The sequence below is a fragment of the Cynara cardunculus genome (assembly GCF_001531365.2).
Source record: "Cynara cardunculus var. scolymus isolate 2C chromosome LG 5, CcrdV1, whole genome shotgun sequence".
Lineage (NCBI taxonomy): Eukaryota > Viridiplantae > Streptophyta > Magnoliopsida > Asterales > Asteraceae > Cynara > Cynara cardunculus.
In genome coordinates, this window is record NC_037532.1 from 24,563,959 (window position 1) to 24,587,705 (window position 23,747).

Here is a 23,747-nt window from a genome sequence, read left to right on the forward strand (position 1 = left end):
TGTATCATAACATCAGCACCAATGCAAAAATCATTATCCAAGAAAAAATTCAACCACCAAAACAATACCAAATGGGAGTTCAATGTAATTGTTCATCAAGAAGAAAAATATTACTTCTCAACCTTAGGGATCTCTAATGTTTTTATAGCCGATCCTTTTCCTTCCTGATCGGCATCAGACGAACTTTCAAAAAGTCGCTTCCTTTCAACTCTTTTGCCAAGCCTTCTCTCACACAACTTTTCTTTTGATTCCGGACTGTCTGCAATGCTCTTATCAACATCGGATGGTGTTGCATTCTCACTAGTATATGAAACAACATCCTTCAAATAAAACAATAATTAGTTGTGCCATTTGAAGAATTAGTTGCTTGTAGTTGTCTTTACAAATTACATTGAAGATGGCACTTGTAGTACCTTTAACTTATCTTGGGAACTGAAATCTGTTGAATGCAGATTTACTGATTCTGATTCAGCAGGCTGCAGAGTAAATGCTAAAATAATGTTAGAGTAATAAAGATTTTAGACTAAATTGGATAATATTTTTTGCAAACTGAAATCAACACATGTTGAGAAGCGCTTATCTCCAATTCACTCAAAATGGCATCATCATCTGTTAGCTTTGAAATGCCATAAATGAAACAGCTGTTCTTAATACTGTAATCACTTATGTCAATTTTTATTGCAAACCTCCGATAAAGAAAAACATCCAACTCATCCAGAAACATGTCTAAATCACCACTGTAACAAAGAAAACAAACAATTTTTACATTAACAGGTATTTGGAGTCCTAAAAAGTAACTTATGAAAAAGGATAAGACATCTAACCATACCTCTTTAACTTTTTCATACAACTCTGTTGCCGTTTGATTCAAAACTTTATTAGCTTCTCGATCAAATAATGTCAATGATACAATTCCAGTATCATCTTGAACTTTCAAAGAAATTCTGAACCTATATGATTATTAAGTGAGTATTAATGTGAGTGTGCAGAAGTTAATGAAAAGCACTGTTATGTAATTGTTACTTACTTTGGCAACACTTCTGTYTGTTTACCTCTGCATCTATYARTCRTACAATCAAAAYTTTCCCTCTCTTCTTTCATACCAGATCCATCATCCTTGTCAMTAATAATGTACGTGGGTCGAACCTTGCGGTTACACCTCATGCAACCCATGTAAAACCAAGGGACATCCTTCCTAAATGCTTTCACCGTTCCTAATACAATTAGTGATTTCGCCTGTATAAAGTACGCTATGTTACACTAAAATCCATTTACTCAATGTAAATACACAATTTAAAAGAATCAGTACCTCAACAGTCTCATTGATTTCAACAATGTTTGCTCTACTGTTATCGTCTAGAAAATCTTCACGATATGAATAAGACATTCCAGAGAGCATTGAAATCTGTTGTGACGATTTAGATTCGCCACTTTCCCGAATCAAACTATTGAATTGGAGTATTAGTAGACAACAATGTATATTAGGGAAATATAAGATATATAACAGAAATATAACAGAAATAAATAACAAATAAAAATTGCTGACTTTTTCTTAAAATCTTTAATTTCATCAATGTCCGAACTGATGAACAGCCTCGTACCATTGAATGAGTTAGAAAGAAATGGTCTTTCTGAAACAATCAAATGAAGCAAGTTAACACAATATTGCTTGAAAGAACTATACATGTTATGAATCAGGCAAACCTCTGTAAATTTTGACCATTGCGAATTGAATAACAAGAACAACAATCCCCTTGTCCTTGTTTGTACAAACATAATCATTCAATTCCTCAGCGAAGGCATCCCACAATGTAACTTGTATTTTAATCCCCCTAAATAAATTGTAAGAAAAGAATTATATAGTTTCTGAAGATCACTGCTAGTAAATTAAAGTGAAATACTTACCCCAAATCCTGCATCTAAAACTGCATTCTTCTTTTGGCTTTTCCATTGTTATATGGAAGAGTCACCATTGTCTCACAAGCAATAATTTCCCCAATTACATCTATGTAATGATCCAAAAGTTAACATAACAACATCTAACTTCAATAACAATACAATATATAATTTATTTAAACAATACAATCAATATTAAAGGATTTAATTCACTCACCAACTGCTGTATGTTCTGGGATACTTTTGGATTTAATGTTTGCAAATTTCACAAATGAGAAACAAAAAATGGAACCCTTAAAATCCCGGCAATTCGACACAGAAATCTTGTAATACAAATTTAACTTGTTTGTATTATCAATTAACTTGTACTTCGTTGCATATCGAGCAATTGTAGGATTCTTAATGAAAACTGCAGCCCCTTCTTGAAGTAAGTTCCTGAACTTAGGAACCCTTTTTTGCAGGACATTTGCTTGTATTTTGGTGCCCTAAGAACATAAAAATGAAAAATCAATGAGTAGTGATGATGTGAATATCTTAGACAGTTTAGAAAATAATTCAATATCATACTTTCAATACTAAAGCTTCAAAAAGATATAAGAATTTACCTGTTAATCCATTAATATCATTTCAATGGAATATATTTCATCCGGATTTTTAAACACCGGTTGCTTCCACAATCTAATAATTCAAACCTTGACAGTGAAATCATCTTTCTGTATGCCAAGATCTTCAATGAATGTAATATTGTTCCCAGCCATTAATCTGTAGAAGGAAAACCATGTATTAATTAATTAAAATTTTGAAGTAAGTTAATCAAAAGAAGCTATCATACCTTACAGAAGAAAAGGAATTGGTTTTGATTGTTCTGGTTTGACTTTGAGAAAAGTTGCCAATTTGAGTAGTGAGGAGTTCGGAAATTGAATCACAATTTAAACCCACATCCCACGATTAAAATTTCCAGATTTTATGGGGATTATAACCGACGATAACTGAGATTTTGAGTCTATGAGTTTATGAAAATTTTGAAGTTGTGTAGTCTGTCCACGTTCAAGTATGAACGTGGTGTACCAGACTTACAGCTTCAGTTGTGTAGTCTATCCACGTTCAAGTAGGAACGTGGTGTACCAAATTTACGGCCTCAGTTATAAATTCAGACATGCGGAAGTAATTATGTATGTAATAGGTCACGAACATTTTAATATGTAATTTAACAATTTTAGTGACTTTCTTAAGGACTAATTTTCAAATATTGACTTTCACATGATGAAGAGTACTTGATAAGATTTATACAGATATTGAAGTCTGATCTGAAGAAAAAGTTTTAACCCAACCCAGACTTTTTAATAACGATTGCAAATCTGGAACAATTCTTTGTACGTGCAAATCTGTAGGCTGAGGAAGTCTTCCCATGCCGTCTGTTGTGAATACAGATTTCTAAATATGAAGTTGGTTCCAGATGTAAGATGGTGGGTATAAGTGCGGGAGCAAGAAATTGACTCTGTACATTCCAGAATCGAACATTTTGATATGGAGTTTAATAACTTCATGGCTTTCTAAGGGTTAATTTACAAATATTGACTATCACATAACAAAAGATAGTGTATAAGGTCTATACAAATATGGAAGTATCGGTTGAGGGAAAATTTGTTATCCTACCGGGTCTTTGTAGTTCAGATGTACTAAGTCTGAATATGCAAGTGTCAGAGTTCAACGGTTGGGCACATTCAGACCTAACATTCTGAAATAATATTCAGAGTTAGTCAGCAACTCTTGGCGTTCAAGACTTACAACACATTCCTTCCTCTAAAATGCATCTAAGACGGTAGTCAACCGTGTGTTCGAATATGATACGACCAACCGTTAACTTACATCATAATGGTAATTAAACATTTTCTTAAAATACGACGGTTTAAAATTGTCATGCTTAATGTGTCCAATAAGTACTCTATACTTTCACGTGTCACACTATAAACAAACTTTCGAGTTCTTTATTCAAATTTAAAACCAAATATATACTCCCTATATAAAGAAGGGGAGAGCCTCAACGTAGTACATCAAAAGACAGAACTCTTTTTCAGCACTTAAGTGCAGAGCCTCTGTGTTGCTCATGCAAATAAGTTCAATATTAAACCCAAAAGAAATAATAATGAAATCGTATACCATACTACAGTGACCAATTAACAGATCATTGTACAAACAAAAATCCAATGACAAAAACAATACCAAGTACGAGACACAATCAAGTTGTACACCAGAACCACGAATATTACTTTTTACATCGAGGGATTTTTAACGTTTTTGTAGCCGATCCTTTTTCTTAAATTAGGAAAAAGGAAGAACAACATAAGAAGTTCTCGATACTCCAACGTTAGTTAAAAAGAAGGCAGGTTCTTACGTGAATTAAAAACATAAGGCTAATTGAAGGCAGAGGTTAATAATAACCTCTGTATTACATTAACTTTTCAGAGAGTACAATACGAATGAAACGAAAGTACAATGCTTGAAAGTTAAAAAAAATGCTAACACAAGAAGGTCTAGATGTTTCAATCCTGATGAACCTCCTAAGAAGTACTAAAAAACTCCAACATTAGAATAATTCTGGCTCCTTCTCTTGCTCCAGGAGTGGTATCTCTGCTTATTGTAAGATGATCTATACGATAATTGAAATAGAAGATGACCTTTCTACATAATACACTTAGCTCTTGAGTATGAGATATGTCTCTCCTCATGCTACGCAGAACCTCTGATCCTGATTCTGTGCTTCATACAGAACTACGCAGACTATCTACATATACCATGCAGCACGGCTGAAGTTGCTTCCATACTCAATGCAGAACTATATATAGGCTCTGCATGTTCAATGCATAGCCTCTGTATAAGTAAGTTTCCTACAGATTTGTGAATCTGCATACAAGGCTTCTAATCTTCAAAGTAGGCTGAATAACAACCCTGCATACTACAGAGCTCTGTATTGCGAGTCTGAATATCTGCATGCAGTATACAGAGTCCGTGTAATAAATCAATGAAGACCTACAATGATTCAGATTAAAGCCCATCTGATCATGTATAGCCTGTTATTCATCTGCCCAGAACCTCTTCGTCCAAAAATAGTTATACTTACGATCAAATATAATTTTCATGAACATGAAAATCAAGCATTACAAAACTATATAATGCAAATGAGTTTAATATCAAATCCAACACAAATAATAACGAAAACGTGTATCATAAAATAAGCACAAATGCAAAAATCATTATCCAAACTAAAATTGAACCACCAACACAATGCCAAATACGAGATTCAATGTAATTGTTCATCAAAAGCAAGAATACTACTTTTCAACGTTAGGACTCTTTAATGTTTTTATAGTTGATCCTTTTCCTTCCTGATCGGCATCAGACCAACTTTCAAAAAGCCACTTCCTATTAACTTCTTTCCCAATCCTTCTGTCATACAACTTCTCTTCTGATTCCGTATTGTTATCTAGAAGAGTCACCATTGTCTCACAAGCAATAACTTCACCAATTACATCTATGTAATCATCAAAAAGTTAACATAACAACATCTAACTTCAATGTTAGTACAATATATAATTTATTTAAACAATGAAATCAATGTAAAAGGATTTAATTCACTCACCAACTACTATATGTTCTGGGATACTTTTGGCTATAAGATTTGCAAATTTCACAAATGAGAAACCAAAAATGAAACCCTTAAAATCTCGACAATCTGACACAGAAGTCTTGTAATACAAACTTAACTTGTTTGTATTATCAATTAACTTGTACTTCGTTGCATGTCGAGCAATTGTAGGATTCTTAATCAAAACTGAAGCCCCTTCCTGAAGTAACTTCCTGAACTTAGGAACCCATTTTTGTAGGACATTTGCTTGTAATTTAGTGCGCTAAGAACATAAAAATGAAAAATCAATGAGTAGTGATGACACTAATATCTTAGATAGTTTAGAAAATTATTCATTATCATACTGACAATACTAAATCTTGAAAAAGATATAAGAATTTACATGTTAATCCATTAATATCATTTCAATTTTTATATTTTTCATCTGTGTTTTTAAACACCGGTTGCTTCCAAAGTCTAACAATTCGGACCGTCACAGTGAAATCATCCTTCTGTATGTCAAGATCTTCAATGAATGTAATATTGTTAACGACCATTAATCTGTAGAAGAAAAAACATGTATTAATTAATGAAAACATTGAAGTAGGTTAATCAAAAGAAGTTATCATACCTCACAGAAGAAAAACAATTGCTTTTTGATTGTTCTGGTTTGACGTTGAGAAAAATTGCCAATTTGAGTAGTGAGGAGTACGGAAATTGAATCACAATTTAAATCCACATCCCACGATTAAAATTCTCGATTTTATGGGGATTATACTCCACGATCATTTAAATTTTTAGTTTATGAATTTATGAAAATTCTGAGGTTGTGTAGCCCGTCCACGTCCAAGTATGAACGTGGTGTACAAGATTTACGGCTTCAGTTATAACAACTTACGTGCGGAAGTAATTTTCAAATATTCACTTTCTTAAGGACTAAATTTCAAATATTGACTTTCACATGATGAAGGGTAGTTTATAAGATTTATACAGATATTGAAGCCTGATCTGAAGAAAAAGTTTTACCCAACGCAGGCTAAGTAATAAGAGTTGCAAATCTGGAACATTTTTTGGTACGTCCAAATCTATAGGCTGAGGAAGTCTTCCCACGCCGTCTGTTGTGAATACACCTTTCTAAGTTTGAAATTGGTTCCAGATGTAAGATTGTGGTTATAATTGCGGAAGCAAGAAACTGACTCTGTACATTCCAGACTTGAATATTTTGATATCGAGTTTAACAACTTCATGGCTTTTCTAAGGGTTAATTTACAAATATTGACTGTCACATAACAAAAGATAGTGTATAAGGTCTATACAGATATGGAAGTATCGTTTGGGGGAAAATTGGTTATTCCACCATGTGTTTGTAGTTCAGATGTACTAAGTCTGAATATGCATCGATCAGAGTTGTAGATCTGGCAACATACAGACTTACAACTGTTTAATGAAATTCAGAGTTAGGTAGTAACTCTGAGTGTTCAAGACTTGCAACACATTCCTTCCTCTAAAATGCAGCTAACACGGTAATCAACCACGTGTTCGTATATGATACGACCAACCATTAACTTACATCGTAATGGTAAATTGACGGTTTGAAATTGTCAAGCGTAATGATTCCAATAAGTACTCTACACTTCCATGTGTCACTCTATAAACAAACATTTCGAGTTCTTTATTCAAATTTAAAACCAAATATATACTCCATATATGTGAACTGTCATCACTCCCGCCTTCCTTTTTTTCATACGAACTTACCTTTTGCAATCACAGAAAACCAAAGCAATCCATCAATGGCTAACTCATAGTCCAACGTCCAGAAAACAAATTATACCACCAAAACATGTTTCGAACCCTCTTCTTCTTCTGATTCTGACAATGAGGTCAATCAATGTACTTCTATCCTAATTGGAAACATTGAAGTTGCTATCCAGGAACATGTCTCCCTTCCTTTAGGAAACCAATCTCCATCAGCTAACACCATATTCAACCATTCGAAACCAAATGCGGTGCCAAATGACGAACAGGTCATTGAGAAGCATGAAGAACAAAACCCTGAACCCGCTGAATTTCAAGGGGAAGTGGGAGATGCTCATGATAGCCAACCAACACAGACTGCTGCTATGTCTGTAGCTATTGCAGAGCCTGATGTAAGTCAGACTATTTTACCGGAATCTGAATATGATGTCATTAAGGAAAACAACAGTGCCCTAAATCTGGAATCTGAAAAATTCAAACCGGAGCATCAAATTGTTATTGAGATGCTTAAAAGACATCCTCTTAAAAGGATGTTCACCAGAAGGTATGAAGTTCCTGTTCAATATCTTCAACAGTGGTGGAAAAATCTAACCTATGATGAGGAAGAAAATGAAATTAGTTCAACTATAGGCGGATACGATTTTTCACTGTCCCTTGAACTGATAAGGAAGATGCTCTTCCTTCCAAATAACAATGAAGTGTTGGGAAAATCAGATTTTGATGTCCTACCATCTCAAGAGAAGATGATTAAAGACTTGATTTCATTGGGATACAAAGATCCCCTGCCAACACTAAGCAGTTTTAGGAGAAAAGGTTTACCACCTATTTGGTACTGCTTGTTCTCCTGTATCAATCGATGTTTATCGCCCAAAGCTTCAAGCCTGGATCAAGCATCAAGGCCAACATTGACAATCTTCCATGGAATAGCTTTCCACATGCATTATGATTATGCATCACTATTTATGGAAGAAATTAAAGCGTACATTACAAAGCCACCTAGGTACATACCATTTCAAAGATTCTTCCAACTTTGCGTGAAGGGGGCAATGCACTTACGACCGAACATTCCAACAAGAGAGGAGGAGGAGATGGCTCTACAATTCTACATGGATTCACTGAGGTTATCTACTCTTCTTTCTAATTTTAGAAATCATATGCCACTACCATTGGAATTGAGAGCATATAATAGGAACGATAATAGGGTACTTAGAGAATATTGCGCTTCTATGGGACTGCCAGAACCGACAAACCCTACCCAAGAAGGACTTCAACCTAGAACGAGTGGTGAAGGGTCAAAATAAAAGAGTGTTGGGGAGAAGACACATAGGGTTATGTCTACTAAAAGGGTAGAGAGGGAAAATGTGAATGAAAGACAGGGTAGAAGAGAAAAAAAAAGAGCATTTAGAGAGAACAGGGTCAAAAAAAGAAGAGGACCCTGCCCCATCCCCAAAAAGACGGGCACCCACAACTGCTACCTCACCACATTCTCTGGTGGAAAGTATTGAAAAAGGCACTGAGCCCATGCCGACACTCATATCAACCCTACCCACCCACTCATCGCCTTCTCAAAAGGGCCACTAAACTTTTTGAGACAACTAATGGATAATCCATTAGCTCCTCAGTTGGAGGAAGCTAATGTTGAAATTGAAGAACACTTGTATCATCCTCATCATTCATTTGCTCACATTGAGTCGGATAGTTTATCCCATATTGAGCCAAATATAGAACCAGAAACTGCTAATCTTCCTTTCACCAGCACACGTTTTCATAAGGTACCTGTTCAGGTTGTTTGTCAACCTGCATTAACACTTATAGACATTTCGTCTATGAATGGTCAAGGATTGGGTGGAAGTCCTGGTGGAATAAACATCAAAAAATTCCATTTCCAAGTACATCTGTTGTACATGATGCGTTTGTCACATCAACAGGCCAACCCACAACTGCTGCGGGATTGCAAAGAAGATCATTTGTTGATCCTTCCTATCAATTATTGTCATGCAGACGGACTTTAACAACTTCAGTGTCTTTTGCCAGAGTGAATTTGCAAAGATTCACTCTAAAATCAATGAATTGACGGCTGCAAATGAAACAAGAAGTCTACACGAGAAGATGACATCAATGGAGGAAGCAATCGTGGAAAAAAATGATGGGCTTGACAGTTCTGTTCTTCTAACAGAAAATGAATTGGAGGGTGTGAAGAATATCACGAAAACCAGCCAAACAACTCTCCACAACTTGGAATCAAACTTTGTGACGAAAGAAGAATTGAAGGTGTTTCAGAGCTGTATCCTCAAAAACTTTGACATTTTGTCTCATAAGATGATTGAGATACAAACAAAGAACCAAGCTGCCATTCTTAGTCAAGTAAATACCCTTAGGCAATCTCAAATGGATTACACCAATGGACAAGCCATAACCGAAAATCCAATCCAACCATCAACTGATCCATCCGCTTCAGAAGCAAATCCCATTCCTGCCATTCCCAAAGCCTACATGCCTCATACCGAAGATTTTGCCACAACTGCTCAACTAAATGACGTGAAGGCGGATTTGACAGGTTTAAGATACATGATAATGTTGATACACAGAGATATTCAAAAAATGGGTTGCAAGAAACAAACTGAATAATCTAAAAGGAAGCATGATGAAGATGATGACTCTAATGATGAAGCTGGCTATAATAATAAAAATAGGAGTAAGAGAATAAGGCATGAAGAGGCAACATCACTGGGAATGGCATCTAATGCAGATACAACAATTGAAGAGAACATTGAAGAGGGAAATAGTGATGAAGAAGAATGAATGTGGATAATACTGAAGCAGGCTGTAATGAGACGGAGAAGATGGAAACGGAGGAAATTGACACCGTTGACATTCGTAGTTCAGATAGGGACTTTAAAAATCCAGATGATGAAGTACAACCCAGACATGAGCATATTTTTCAAAACTCATGTGTTGCAATCATTTCTTTCACACCTTTTGATACATTTATTCAATCAATTCATGAAAAAATCTTTACTCCCTCAACCAATCAACCTCTGAAGAAAAATTCTGAAACAGTAGCCGAACAAGTAGAGTCAATTGCTGAGGACGATTCGGAGATGGTTATTCATAATCTTGGTGGCTCTTTTAGCTTTTTTAAGTCTTACAACCACATGTTCAGAATAGATGATGAGGAGGAAGTCATGCTGGAACATGAAATTGATGGGAACTGGCCTGGAGAAGCGCAGATGATGTACTCTGAAATGATAAGCAGACTAAGGAGAAACGATTCAGAGACAAATATAAACAGCCAAATTGTTGAAGTCCGTAACTTCCATGTAAGATCCTTTGCTACTATGGATTACTTGGATTTAGAAATAATGAGAGCAAACAATCGAGTATATCTGATCTCAAGTGCTGATTTTCCAAGGTTGAAGTTAGAAGATCAATTTTTCCTCCTGAAGTATTTCGAACAAGCAGAGCTTTCCTGGGCTGAAGTAGAAATAAGAAGGTCAATGGGGATTTACATCAGAAACTTGGGTTTATATGATATGCAAATGGCATTAGATCTAGACCTGACAAGGATTAATGCTTATGAGCCTTTGGATGAAAGCTATGAGAACGTGGCGCTTATGAATCAATTTGTATACCGTATTGAACCACGATACTACTTTAGAAGTTCTTTGGGTCCAAGGGTGCTGAAAGTTACAAAACTTCCTCTGTTTACAAGCAAAGCGTTGACACATTTTCTGAATGCCATGGAGAATACACGTAATGTACAAGAGGATGTGAAAGAAAAGTTTCTAGATGAATTAAAGAAGAGGATAAAGCTTAGAGAACTATGTAAGGATTGTCACAAGGAGGTGACAATGGAGGAAAATTCGAAGAAAGCATCAGGTAAAGATGTGTTGCTTCCACAGGAGTACTTCATTTCTTGAACCTTAAAACCGGTTCCAACTGTGGTGGTAGAGAAAGAGAAAGAGAAAGAAAAGGTAGATTTGGATGAATGGTTACTTGAATTCAAGTACTGGAATTTTTTCATGTCCAAATCCAATTACATCGTCAAGAATTACGTGGATACATTTACAAGGAAGCCACTTGCATACAAGTGAAAATATGAACAGTTTATGCATAGAGTAGGCAAGTTTCGCAGAGATGTGTACTCAAAGCTAAATATTATGAGGATGGTGGACATCAAACAGAAAACATGGCAGGGTATAATATACCATGTTTTTAGTGTTGAGAGAACAAATAATAGGGTGTATGAGTTCTCAGAGGCTGATTTCAAATTCATCAATCATAATGATCTGCTCCAATTGTGTTACAAATTAGCTCCATTCGAAGATAAAGGTGTCAAGTTCAGAAAGGGTTTCATTGTTGTTGTTCATGGCATGCTTAGAGCTACCTTAATGGGTGGCATGTCTGATTTTCAGTTGGCCATAACTCTGAACAGAGATAGGGTATATTTGATGCATCCGGAGATCAATCTTGGAGAATTGGCAAACTTTCATACAAGTACTGTAGTGTGTGATCCTCCAGGATACATATGCAAGAATCTGAATGAGAAGTTATTATTCAGGATATATGATATAGCCAAGTACAGCTCTGGTACCTTGAAACAAATTCGCATATCATTAGAAAAGAGACTGTTGAGGAAGCCGAAAATAACTCCACGAGAAGAATGACCAAAATTGAAAGAACTCATAAATTGGATAAGAATGCAGATTGACTCTCAGCTTGAGTACAGAAGAACAATAATTGAGAAGTTCATTCCAATCCTTATTGACAGGAAGTTCGAACTCTGAAGAGAAGAGGAAGATTGAGTACACACCTGAAAAGAATAAAACAGTGACAGATTTAGTTTTGTGAAGCACAAATTTTATTTTAGAAACATAGCTTAGGATTCATCAATTATGTAAATAGTTTCAATTTTAGTAACAGCAGTTCATTCATTAATTTATTAAGGAAATGTAAACAGTTTAGTCTGCGTTGTTCACTTTCTAATAACAGCATGGTACCTTCATTACTAATAGGCTCTATTCTTACCTTGTTTTATGTTTTTTTTTCATATCCTCTTTGTACATAAATGTACTACACATCTTAATTTGAGAAATTTAAATCATCTGACAGAATTACGTAACGAATATGAATGCTTGTGAAAAGTAAGACGGTGCTTGAGAATGAGCTGCCCAACTTACAGTTTTGAAGGTAGTCTAGAAATTAAAATTAGAGAATGACTTCAGTATTCAAGTATGAATTTTTAATTTTAGACTTCAAGGAAGTCTGGACATGAAATATAAAGGACGACCTCAGCATGCAAGTACAGATCCTTAATTTCAGACATGGAGGTTTGGCAGTTCCTTATGAATTTCCTAGTTTGTTCTGATGAAGTGGTGTATTTTTTTTCAAGATTTTGGATTAAGGTTCGAATGGGAAACATTATTCAGAGTTAGTGGAATAAACTCTGAAGAATGCCTCTCCGGACTTCGAAGCTAGCAGTTTTTCATAAACGTCACTCTGTGAAGTCCATTTCCAGACTTCCTTGATGTCGATAGTTCCAGACTTAGCAGTGTGACAGTAAGCAACCAAGACTAATTTTGCGATATTTTGAATAAGAGTTCAAAGTTTAGATTTCTAAACCTATAAGAACTCAGCTGCATTCTCAACTTAATTTATGTCTTTTTCCATATTCCTCTGCTTACATAAATGTATTAAACATCTTAATTTGAGGGATTTAAATCATCAGAACCTCTACACAAAATAAAAGTTCCATAATTGAAACTTTTCACTCTCATAGAAAAAAGACAAACTGTAATTGGAATGAATACACAAGGATAATCGAAACCAAAGGTGAAAGATAACATCTGTATTACATTTATTATATAATATTTTTACAGTACAATGAAAGGAAACTACAGGACTTAAAAGTGAAAATAAAAAACTAAAAATAAACATAATTTATAAAGATAAAGCTTTTTACACATGTTGGAGCGTCATGAACCTCCTAAGAAGTTCACGGAACTCCAACACACGATCGATGCATCTAACCAAATTGCGAGATGTCTCCTTGCCAACCGTGGTATTGTTGCTGCTTCTGAGTAAATTATCCTTGATGAAGCGCAGCGTAGAATCTGAATACTTTAGGCTCTGTACTTCACGGAAGAACACCATTCTTCCTTGCGCATTCCTTTATATCACTTCAAACTCTGGTTCCACCATTACCGTCCACAATGGGTAATGATTAATGCCTACTAGTTCTTCATTCGGTGCAGTGACATTAAGCTGATCAATCCCCATGTCCAGAGCCAATTGGAAGTCAAATTTTCTATTAAAGTCCAGGAGATCCGTTATCGTTTGCCGAATCGCCGAGTTTGCCACATAGTACTTCATCCCCTTATCCCTCTTATGTTCTGTTTAGAAGAACAGAGACAGAATATCCCATGGATTCAGATTAATGAGATCGCAATCTATGAAAGATTTGATCTTGCCATGGGACCTTTCAGCTTTGTATTCATGAAATACAATCTGGCTGTGTGTAAAAGTTCGTCGTTTGACGTCCAAGACATTAAAGATTCTATGCACCAAATGAACTGTAGCAGGAGGTTGAGTGAAACGATCGAAGAACCTCTGTCTAATATGCTCGTCAGCCGTTGGATGCAGATTTACCTTTACAATTGGATTCTCATTCCGCAGGGTGTAGAGATATTGATAGACATCTTCACTGTCTGCAACATGTGTGATAGGCTCGTCGAGGGGAGTAGGCTTTAACAGGTCCTCCATGTCATCTCTGATATCTTGTACTCGTTCAATACCCTCTCTAAACTTTTGATCCCTGCGGCTGCTACTTCCCTTTGGCTTTCGACCTCTGATTAGGACCTCCTGCCTCAGAGCAGAGGAGACCACCCTAGTCCCTTGAACAGGGACCTTTGCTCTATGTGTGTTCTGGTGTGGTGGTGGGGCAGCGACAGTTACTTCTTGAAGTGGGACAACCATTGGAATATTCGATTGTAGCTCTGGGTCGACTACATTCACTGCCACCACTTTTACTTTATCACGCCTCCTTCTTGATGGAGCAGCAGTCTCCATGTAGTATTATGAGGAGGATGACAAAGGCTCCTCTGGTTTGAATGAAGAGAGGGGTGCAGATAAGATTTGAATCACATCCTCTTCATGTTTCTTTTGGCCTTCTGCTTCTGCCGAGGGTGCCACGAGCAACTTCCCTTTCCTTATTGCGTCTGCATGTGCTTGCGCATCTTGAGATCTCTGCCTTGATAATGGTGGCGCTTGTTGGCGTAGAACAGAGGCAGAGGTGGCAGCCCTTGGAAGGGTACTTAGAGCAGTTGTTGAATGCCTCTCCCCCTCTTGACGACTTTGAGGACCAGAGAAGTTTGGGTCCTCATCATCGTCAAGTCTTCTTCTTTTGGACGCCTCTGCACAAGGAATGGCGTCCATTCTTTGTTTTTGTCTCTGCTCCTCTGCTTGAGGCATGGACGTGAATTTCACCTCATACATTTTAATTAGATCTTCTACTGCGTCTCCCACTCGTCGAATCTCAAAGTCAGATCGGTAGTTGAAGTCAGCCAGAGAACGCTTTATTGACTCTGCTGCTTCTGTAGCTTTGCTGTTGAACTCAGAAGTAAAAGTTGCCACCTTCTGTAGAAGTCTGTCACCCAGAGCATTCATTGCACCCTGGGTTACATAATCGACAGGTACGGTGAGAGGGATCATCGCCTGGGCATCATGAGAAGTAGAAGCTTCATCCTTCTGCATGGATGCTATGACCCTTTGCAGGGCTCTGTATTTCGCGCCGTCAACTTTTGTAGGGTATCGAGACGAGATGCATTCATCGATGATTCAACCCTCAATACTGCCAAGGATGCTCGTATCTCATCCAAAGCAGATGCAGAAGGTGATGGCTTTGCACGGGCCATGATGAGTTTTAGCTCTTCCAAGAAGCACAGCTTAGAGGTACCAACGGATTGAAACTCTTCCGTTGTGACGTAGGCTGTTTGTGTAACCTCTGGCTCAACACATGGGCCAGATTCGGTCCTTGTTCCAAGGACACCTTCTTGCTCGACTTGTTTAATGTTGGTCGGGGAAGGATTTCCAGCAGATCCTCGTGGTCCTCCTTGAGGATAATCCACTTCTGTTGTTCTGTCACGAAGACTATCAATGTAGGTTCAAAGTCGGCCAGAGGACTCTCCATGAGTGGACAAGAAGGTTGGTCGAGAACCTCCATGTCTTGTGCACCTAATCCTTGCTCTGAACAAGGTTGGGAAATTCTATGTACAGAGGAAACAAATTCCTTTGTGGGGAATAGTGGCGTGATATGAGGAGACATATCACTTATTCTTTCAAAGATAGCACCCTTTTGAGAGGGTGTTCCTTTTGGTGTGGCGTCCCTTTGGCTGTGATAACCAGAGGCAGATGCGACCTCTGGTTGGTTTGGCTGGTGAAGGTTCGAGGTGTGCACCTCTATTTCAATGACCTCCGTGTCTCGACCACCGGAATCAGATGATGTTTTTGCACTGGGAGTTGGGGTATTGAATCGTATGTGCCTATTTACCCTAGGCTGCTCTGGCTCGCCCTGAGGCAGAGCAGCTGCTACACCTCCTCCCTCATCATTCTCTTCGGTATCGGATAAAGAAGAGCTCTTAGCATCGCTATGGCTCTGCTCTTCCTCGGATTCCTCTGCATCAGAACTTGAAAACAGTTTTGTTTCATGCATACCTTCATCTTGCATTCTCCTCATTTCCTCCTTCCTTGCTCGCTCCTGCCTCTCTCTTTCTTCCATCTCTCTCATTTTTTTTCCTCCTTTTCCCTCATTTGTTTAGCCTTTTCCCTCTTCCTCTTCTGCTCCTTCTCACTCCTCTTCTGCTCCTTCTCACTCTCAATTCTCACATGCTCTACTGGCTTTTCTGCCTCTTCACTCTCTTGGGCTGTCCCTATGCGTGTCGGGGTTCGAGACACTGGTTATAGTGCCTCGCATACACGTCTATAACTCCTTACCTCATTTGTCTTCATGTAGGTCATCAGCTTCTTTGGAATGGGCCTTTCAGCTGAGTAGCCATCCATATGTACAGTGGGTTTGTACGTGGAAAGTACATTAACCTTCTGCACAGGAAGGCCTGAGACGTTGATCATGTGCTCCCGAACAAAAGGTCTTAGAAGAAGACCTAAAAATCATGGGAAGAGTAGAGCTGGCAATTCTCTTCCCTTACAGACTTTGTGGGACTTTTTCACAACTACAACCTTGAACTCCATGTAAAGTATCGAAGAGTAGTTAAGGGGGAGGTCAAAGAATATCCCGTACACAATCTATAGGATATTAGTGGAGCACATGCCCAGACTACCAATTTTGCCCGTGAGAGACCGATTCACCAATGTGAACAGGACGTTCCACATTGGTAGCATAAACTGACGACGGTACTATGATGGATACCGAATTTGTTGATTGTAACCCAACATCTTCAGGAAAGCCACCAACTCATCCCTAGTTGGAAGAGGAGCATATTCGTCCAGGTCAAGATCTGTTTTTGTCGACAGTTGTAAGACTTGAGAAAACAACGACTTGGAAATACGGACTGAAATGTACTCTTTCATGGAGGGAACATAGAATCGTCCAACAACCCCACGCTGTGATTCAGTAACGTCGCATGAGAGCCAAAATTCCTTAATGAAGTACTGTGGAATGGCGTCATCCAAGTTCGTGAGAGCAGGATTGAGAAAATGACGTTGAAGGATATCAACGATTGGGTGAAACCTGGAGTCAAAATTGTCCAGGTTGAGGCAAAGTGCGTGATTATTTGGTTTCAGGGGAAGGGGAAAAATGGTATGAGTAGATCCGTCAATGGATTTGAGGGTAGTGGTCTGCGTTTGAGAATTGTTTGATGCGGATGTAGACATTTGCAGGTTTGTGAGCAAGAAAATGACCCTGATTTGCGGTTGGCTGAAAGTTAGGGTTTCACATAAATGTATAAATTGGTGGTTGATTTTGTGTTTTGTGTGCAGATATTGGACTTAATCAACTTACTTGCAATGAATATCGATTGAAGCGAAGTAAAATAGGGGGAATTTGGAGGTCACAAATCGTCAATGGCAGCAGTTGGTTTTTAGTTTGAAGAATACAACAATGAGAGAAATATGGAGAAAGGGTTTGAAAGCATTAAAAATTTAATTTGGGGAATAAAGGGTAATTTAAAACGAGATTTGGTAATAGGCAATCTAATGAGAATCGGCACGAAGCATCGAGAGCTGAAATGGTTATGCAACAACGTATGGAGGAAAGACACGTGGCTTGGCATGCTTTGCATCCCGCCTCCTTTACTTGAAAAATTAGAGATATAGGCGGTGACCCTCTGTAAGTGATAGGTTTGCACGTGCCCTGGGACAAGTCTGATGGAAATTTCCAGAATTAGAGAAAAAGAATGTCCACACCAATAAGTCTGGAAATTTGCAAATGAGGATAACATAGCTCAAGCACAGACTTAGAGTTGTAACACATGTTATTCAGAGTTACACATCTGAAAAGCATATCCAGAGTTAGATGCAGATCGTCTACGTAGCTCTGCATGAGGAACGCAATGTTCTGCTTAATATATGCATCCACAGAGCTCTTATTCGAGAATTAAATGTTACATATACAAGCTCTGTATGAAGGACGGAGACAGTGTTAGAATGATCACGTAGCACCTGCAGAATATCTGTTAACCTCTGTATGAATAACGGAATCAGGCGTCAAGGACACAAGTATAACCAAATTTCCTAGAGATTAAGACGTCAACCACCCAGAGTTGTAAGTCTAAAGTCGATTTTCAGAATAACACAAAGCGCCTTCACATTTGACATGCAGAGAAAGCGCTCTTTCTCAAGACTTAAATGCAGACCCTCTGTGTAGCTCTGCTTGAAACACGGACTCCGGTTTTAGATTGAAAGCATAGCACATGCAGAATGAGCGGTGCAACCTCAACGTAGGACATGAAGGGCGAGAGCTCTTTCAGAACAGTTAAATGCATAGCCTATGCATAACTTCGTATGCAAAACGGAGGCAGGGTTAGAGTGACCGCTTTACACGTGCAGAACCTCTATTAAGGTTTGGATGAAGAGGCGGAGCCTCAACGTAGGACATGAAGATACAGAGCTCTTTCTCAACACTTAAGTGCAGAGCCTCTGTGTAGCTCTGTTGCAGAACCTTTCTTAAGGTCTGTATGAAGCACGAAAGTTGGGGTCTAACAATCCCCCCTAAGAGTAAATAAGGAAGGCTCTTACTTGAATTACCAAACGAAAAGTCTAATCAAAGCCAGAGATTAAAAGGAATTTCGGATTTTCGTTCACTAAAGTACAATACAATTGAATGGAAATTACAATGACTTTATAAGATAGGAAAAAAAATTATAAAACATAAGGTCTAAACATTTTGAAGTCTGATGAACTTCCTAAGAAGTTCACGAAACTCTAACATGTTGCGAATTGACGTTAAGATGATTTTCTCCTGTTCCTTTGCTCCTGGGGAATTGTCTCTGCTCTTGGCTAGATTATCTCTGATGTACCGCAGGGTAGAGTTTGAATACTTGTAGTTCTGCATATCTCGAAAAAAGATCTTCTTATTATGTGGATTCCGAAATACTACTCCCACTTCTGGTTCCACCAACACAGTCCAAGAAGGGATGCTATTGATGCCTTGTAGATCTTCGTTTTGCAGCGACAGCCAATTGATCCACTCCCAGATCCATATCTAATTAAAAATCGAACTTGCTTATGAAATCGAGAAGGTTTGTCATCGTTTTCCTTATAGCAGAGTTGGCCACAGCGTATTTGACCCCCTTGTCCTTCTTGTGATCTGTGAAGTAAAACAGAGAGAGAAGATCCCACAGATTCAGATTTATAAGGTCACAATCTGTGAACCTGCAGATCTGTCCACGAGACCTCTCCACCGTATACTCATAGAAGATAATCTGGTTATGCATGAAGGTACGCTTCTTGATGTCAATGACTTGCTTGATGCCATCGACGAAATAGACTGCAAAGATGGGCTGGGTGTAGCGATCTAGGAACCTCTGCCTGATATGCTCTTAAACCATTGGATGAAGACTGATCTTTTGGACCGGTGTCTCTTCTCGCAGGTTGTAGAGAAATTGGTAGATTTCCTCGCTGTCTGCTTTGTCCTTTATTGGCTTATCAAGGGGTGTAGGCGTAAACATTGCATCCATGCTCTCCTTGATCTTCTGAACGCGATCAGAGGGATGCCTTCTTTTTGGCCTACTGCTTGCGCCTTCTTCATCTTCTGCTCTGGTTGGCCTGATGGGGACCCTTCTACTCATTGCAGGTGGGACTACTTTGGTCCCTTGTGCAGGGACCCTAGCTCTGTGTGTATTCTTTTGTGGTGGAGGAGCAGCAATCGTGACACCTTCTAGAGGGACAGCAACAGGAATGCGCAAAAGTGACGGATCAGCCACATTCACTGCTACAACCTCTTCTTTTTCTCCTCTTATTGGAGCACCTGTGTCCATGGCATATTCCGTTGATGAAGACAGAGCCAGGTCTGAATCAGATGACGCGTAAACATTTAGAAGATCTATCACTTATGTATTCTTTTGTGGCCCAGCTGCATCTGCCTGGGATGCCATGGGCATCTTTCCCTTTCTGAGCGCCTCTGCTTGTTCTGGCGCTGGTTGACTCTGTGCTCTGCCTTGAAGGATCTTGTGCTGGTCGACGAGGGGCAGAGGACGTTGGTGTAGAAGGGGCAGCCGTAGGTGTAACACTTGGAATGGCTGTTGGATAGTTCTCCCCCTCTTCACGACTTTGAGGGCCAGACTGGTCTAGGTCCTCATCATCGTCAAGTCGTCTCCTCTTCAATGACTCAGCACATGGAGAAGAATCCGTTCGTCTTTTTGGCCTCGACTCCTCTACTTGAGGCATAGACTTGATTTTCTCCTCAAAGACTTTGAGGAGATCTTCGACTGCATCGCCAACCCGTCGAATCTCGAATTCCGATCGATACTTGAATTTGGCCAGAGCGAGCGTGATGGCCGTTGCTTCTTCCGTGGCTTTGTTATTGAAATCGGATGTGAAGTTTGCCACCTTCTGTAGAATTCTGTCACCCAGAGCATTCATTGCGCTCTGAGTGACATAGTCCATAGGTACGTTCATAGGGATGATAGCCTAGGCGTCATGAGAAGTGGACGCCTCACTCCTCTGCATGGAAGCTATGACCTCTCGCAAGGCCTCTACATTTTGTTCCAATTTCATCAAAGTAGCGAGACGAGAAGCATTTGTCGAAGACTCAACTCTCAAAACTGCCAAGGATGCTCGTATCTCATCCAGAGCAGGTGCAGAAGGGGACGGCTCTGCACGGGCCATGATGAGTTTTAGCTTTTCCAAGAAGCACCGCACAGAGGTAAAAAGGGAATGCAACTCTTCCCTTGTAACATATGCTGGTTGTGTAACCTCTGGCTCAATAAATGGGCCAGATTGAGTCCTGGATGCCTTCATTCACAACTTGGTTGATGTTGGTCGGGGATGGACTTCCAGCAGATCCTTGTGGTTCTCCTTGAGGAGAATTCACTACCGTTGTTCTATTAAGGAGAGTATCTAAGGCAGGTTCAAAGCCGGCCAGAGGACTCTCCATGAGTGGACTTAGAGACTGGTCGAGAGTCTCCAAGTCATGTGCACCTATTCCTTGCTCTGAACAAGGTGGGGAGTCTACACGTGCAGAGGAAACGAATTCCTCTGTATGGGAAAGTGGCGTGATATGGGGTGACATATCACTTATACGTTCAAAGGTTGCACCCTTTTGAGAGGGTGTTCTCTGTGGTGTGGCGTCCCTTTGGCTGTGATAACTAGAGGCAGATGCCACCTTTGGTTGATTTGGCTGGGTTGGGTTCAAGGTGTGCACCTCCTCACTCTCATCACTTGATGTATTGGACCCAGCAACATCATCAAAATGTTCTTGGTTTTCTTCTTCGTTAGAGCTAGAGAAGTGCCCCAAGCCTTGATTGACTGCTTCCTCTGCTCTGATTCTCTCTTCTTCCTTGAGACGAGCAATCTCTTCTTGCCTTGCTCTCTTGACTGTCTCCTCCTCTGCTATCAAACGAGCAATTTCTTCAAGTCTCGCTCGTTCAGCTCTATCCTCCTCTTCCTTCCTCATTCTCTCTCTCTTTACTCTCTTTTTCTTTGCGTCTAGTCTCTTTCTCTTCTTCTCTCTTTCTTTTTCCAATCTCACCCCCTCTTCTTTTGCCTCAGCCATTTGAGTGTCCTCCCTTGCCTCATCCTCTTGGATCGTACCTATGCATGTCGGGGTTCGAGGTACAAGTTCTTGTGCCTCGCGTACACGTTTTTATTGTCTCCTCACATCCCTAGTCTTCATGTAACATAAGAGCCTCTTCGGAATTGGTTGTTCCTTAACATAGCCTTCTTTGTTGACCGTAGGTTTGTATTGAGTGAGCACATTCACATTGTGCACAGGCAGCCGTCCCACGTCAATGTTATTGTCATCAATAACAGGTCTTAGAAGAAGACCCAGAAAACAAGGAAACAAGAGATATGGCCGTTCTTTTCCTTTAGCCACCTCTTGGCACTTCTTCATGACAGCTGCCTTTGAACTTTGTGTAGAGGAGGAAGGAATAGTCGAGTGATAAGTCAAAAAAGATGCCATAAATGATCTGTAGAATATTGGTGGAGCACATGTCCAAGCTGCCAATCTTCCCAGTCAACGATCGATTCACCAATATGAACAGGGTGTTCCACATTGGGGGTAGGTACTGTCGGCGGTATTGAGAAGGATACTGGATGGATTCGTTGTATCCCAAGAACTTCAAGAACAAAACAATCTCATCCACAGATGGAAGTGGGGCATATTCATTCAGCCCTAAATCCGTTTTCGTAGGGATTTCCAAAACTCGTGAAAACAGGGACCTTGAAATGCGAACAGTGATGAATTCATTTGTAGATGGCACCAAAAAATCTCCAACAATACCTTGTTGGGAATTAGTAACTGAGCAACTTTGCCAGAATTCTTGGATGAATTTTCAGGGACAAGATCATCGGTGTTCGTCAAGGCAGGGTTCAAGAAATGGTGTTGGAGGATATCGATAATAGGATGGAATTTTTGGTCAAAGTTGTCTAGTGAGAGTTGAAGGGCATGGTTGTTGGGTTTCAGTGGAAGAKAAAYCAAAWYWTKGCTGGATTCCTCRACAGTTTTGAGAGTAGTGGTGTGAGTTTGAGAGTTCCCTGAGTCTGAAGAAGACATTGTTGCAGGTTTTGAAAATAAAAGCTTTTGAACAGTTAGGGTTTTGAAAAGAACCGGGTGTTGATTMTWTAATCTGRACTRGAAGGATGGTTTGAGTAYTTACTWGAAGATCGAAGATGAATGATTGCAACAAGGATTGCGGTTGCAGGAACTGATTTAAGAACTTGCAAAAATATCAATGGCGGTTTTTGAGAGCTTGAAGATGACGAGTTCTTGAATACTTTGAAAGCGTAAAAGAAAAATTGGGGGAAATGGGTTTGTTTAAATACAAAACAAAATAGAGTACTCGAGTGTAATGCGCCCACCAAACGTAAGATAAACGGAGCGGTTCACGCAGCACCTATGTCCATGTGACACGTGGCATGTCAACTGCAAAATATGTCGAGAGCCGAAACGGATAGGCAAAAATGAATGGGCGGAAGACATGTGGCTTGGCATGCTTTGCATCCCTCCTCCTTTACTTGAAAAATTAGAGATACAGCCAGAGACCGTCTGTAAGTGAAAGCTTTTATTTTAAATAATTATGAATACAAACAGACTTATATTGAGCAAGGCTGACGGGAAGTTCCAGATTTAAAGACGAATGGTGTCCATTCCTATAAGTTTGCACAATTATGAATGTGGATAGCAAGTTTGAAGTACATACCCAGAGTTATGAAACATATTGTCCAGATTGGTACGTCTGAATGGCTGGTGCAGAGTAAGATGCATATCGTCTATGTAGGTCTGCATGAGGTACACAATGTTCAGAAACACTCCTAAATGAAGACGAACAATGTAAAGCCAGCATGCAGTGCTGCATCATACATGCAGAGCCTTTGTAGACCTCTGTACGACTACCTTTTAAGAGAATATATTTTAAAATAACCTACTAGAGTTTACGACGGTGACAATCCATATTTAAAAGTCTGAAGACCGCATTCAGAGTAATAAGCACAACCTCAACGTACAAAATGACGAGCCAGAGGTCTTTATCAACACTTAAGTGCAGAGCATTTTTGCAACTCTGTATGAAGAACGGATGCAGGGTTAGAGTGACGACATGGCAACTGCAGAACCTCTGTTAAGGTCTATATGAAGGGCAGAGCCTCTGGGTAGCTCTTTATGAAGCACGGAGTGTGGCTCCGATTGACCGCCTAGCACGTGGAGAGCCTCTGTTACAGACTATATGGACAATGGAATAACGCTTGAGAGACACGAGGCTGTAGAAATTGTGAAGAGTTAAAAGTATGAAGAACAACT

The 23,747-nt window shown here is 39.3% G+C and overlaps 1 protein-coding gene across 1 annotated transcript; it reads right to left on the reverse strand.

Moving 5' to 3' along the window:
* Positions 1 to 110: 110 nt before the first annotated feature.
* On the reverse strand, positions 111 to 7,183 carry LOC112512918. The gene is made up of 15 exons (XM_025119047.1): positions 7,092 to 7,183; positions 6,004 to 6,082; positions 5,537 to 5,804; positions 5,233 to 5,428; positions 2,589 to 2,658; positions 2,114 to 2,381; positions 1,927 to 2,005; positions 1,705 to 1,832; positions 1,547 to 1,631; positions 1,310 to 1,445; positions 1,028 to 1,236; positions 825 to 950; positions 551 to 737; positions 414 to 476; positions 111 to 320 (listed from the first exon to the last, which is right to left on the reverse strand). The coding sequence occupies exons 1-15, from the start codon at positions 7,181 to 7,183 to the stop codon at positions 111 to 113; spliced, it is 2,196 nt and encodes a 731-aa protein (XP_024974815.1).
* Positions 7,184 to 23,747: the final 16,564 nt, after the last annotated feature.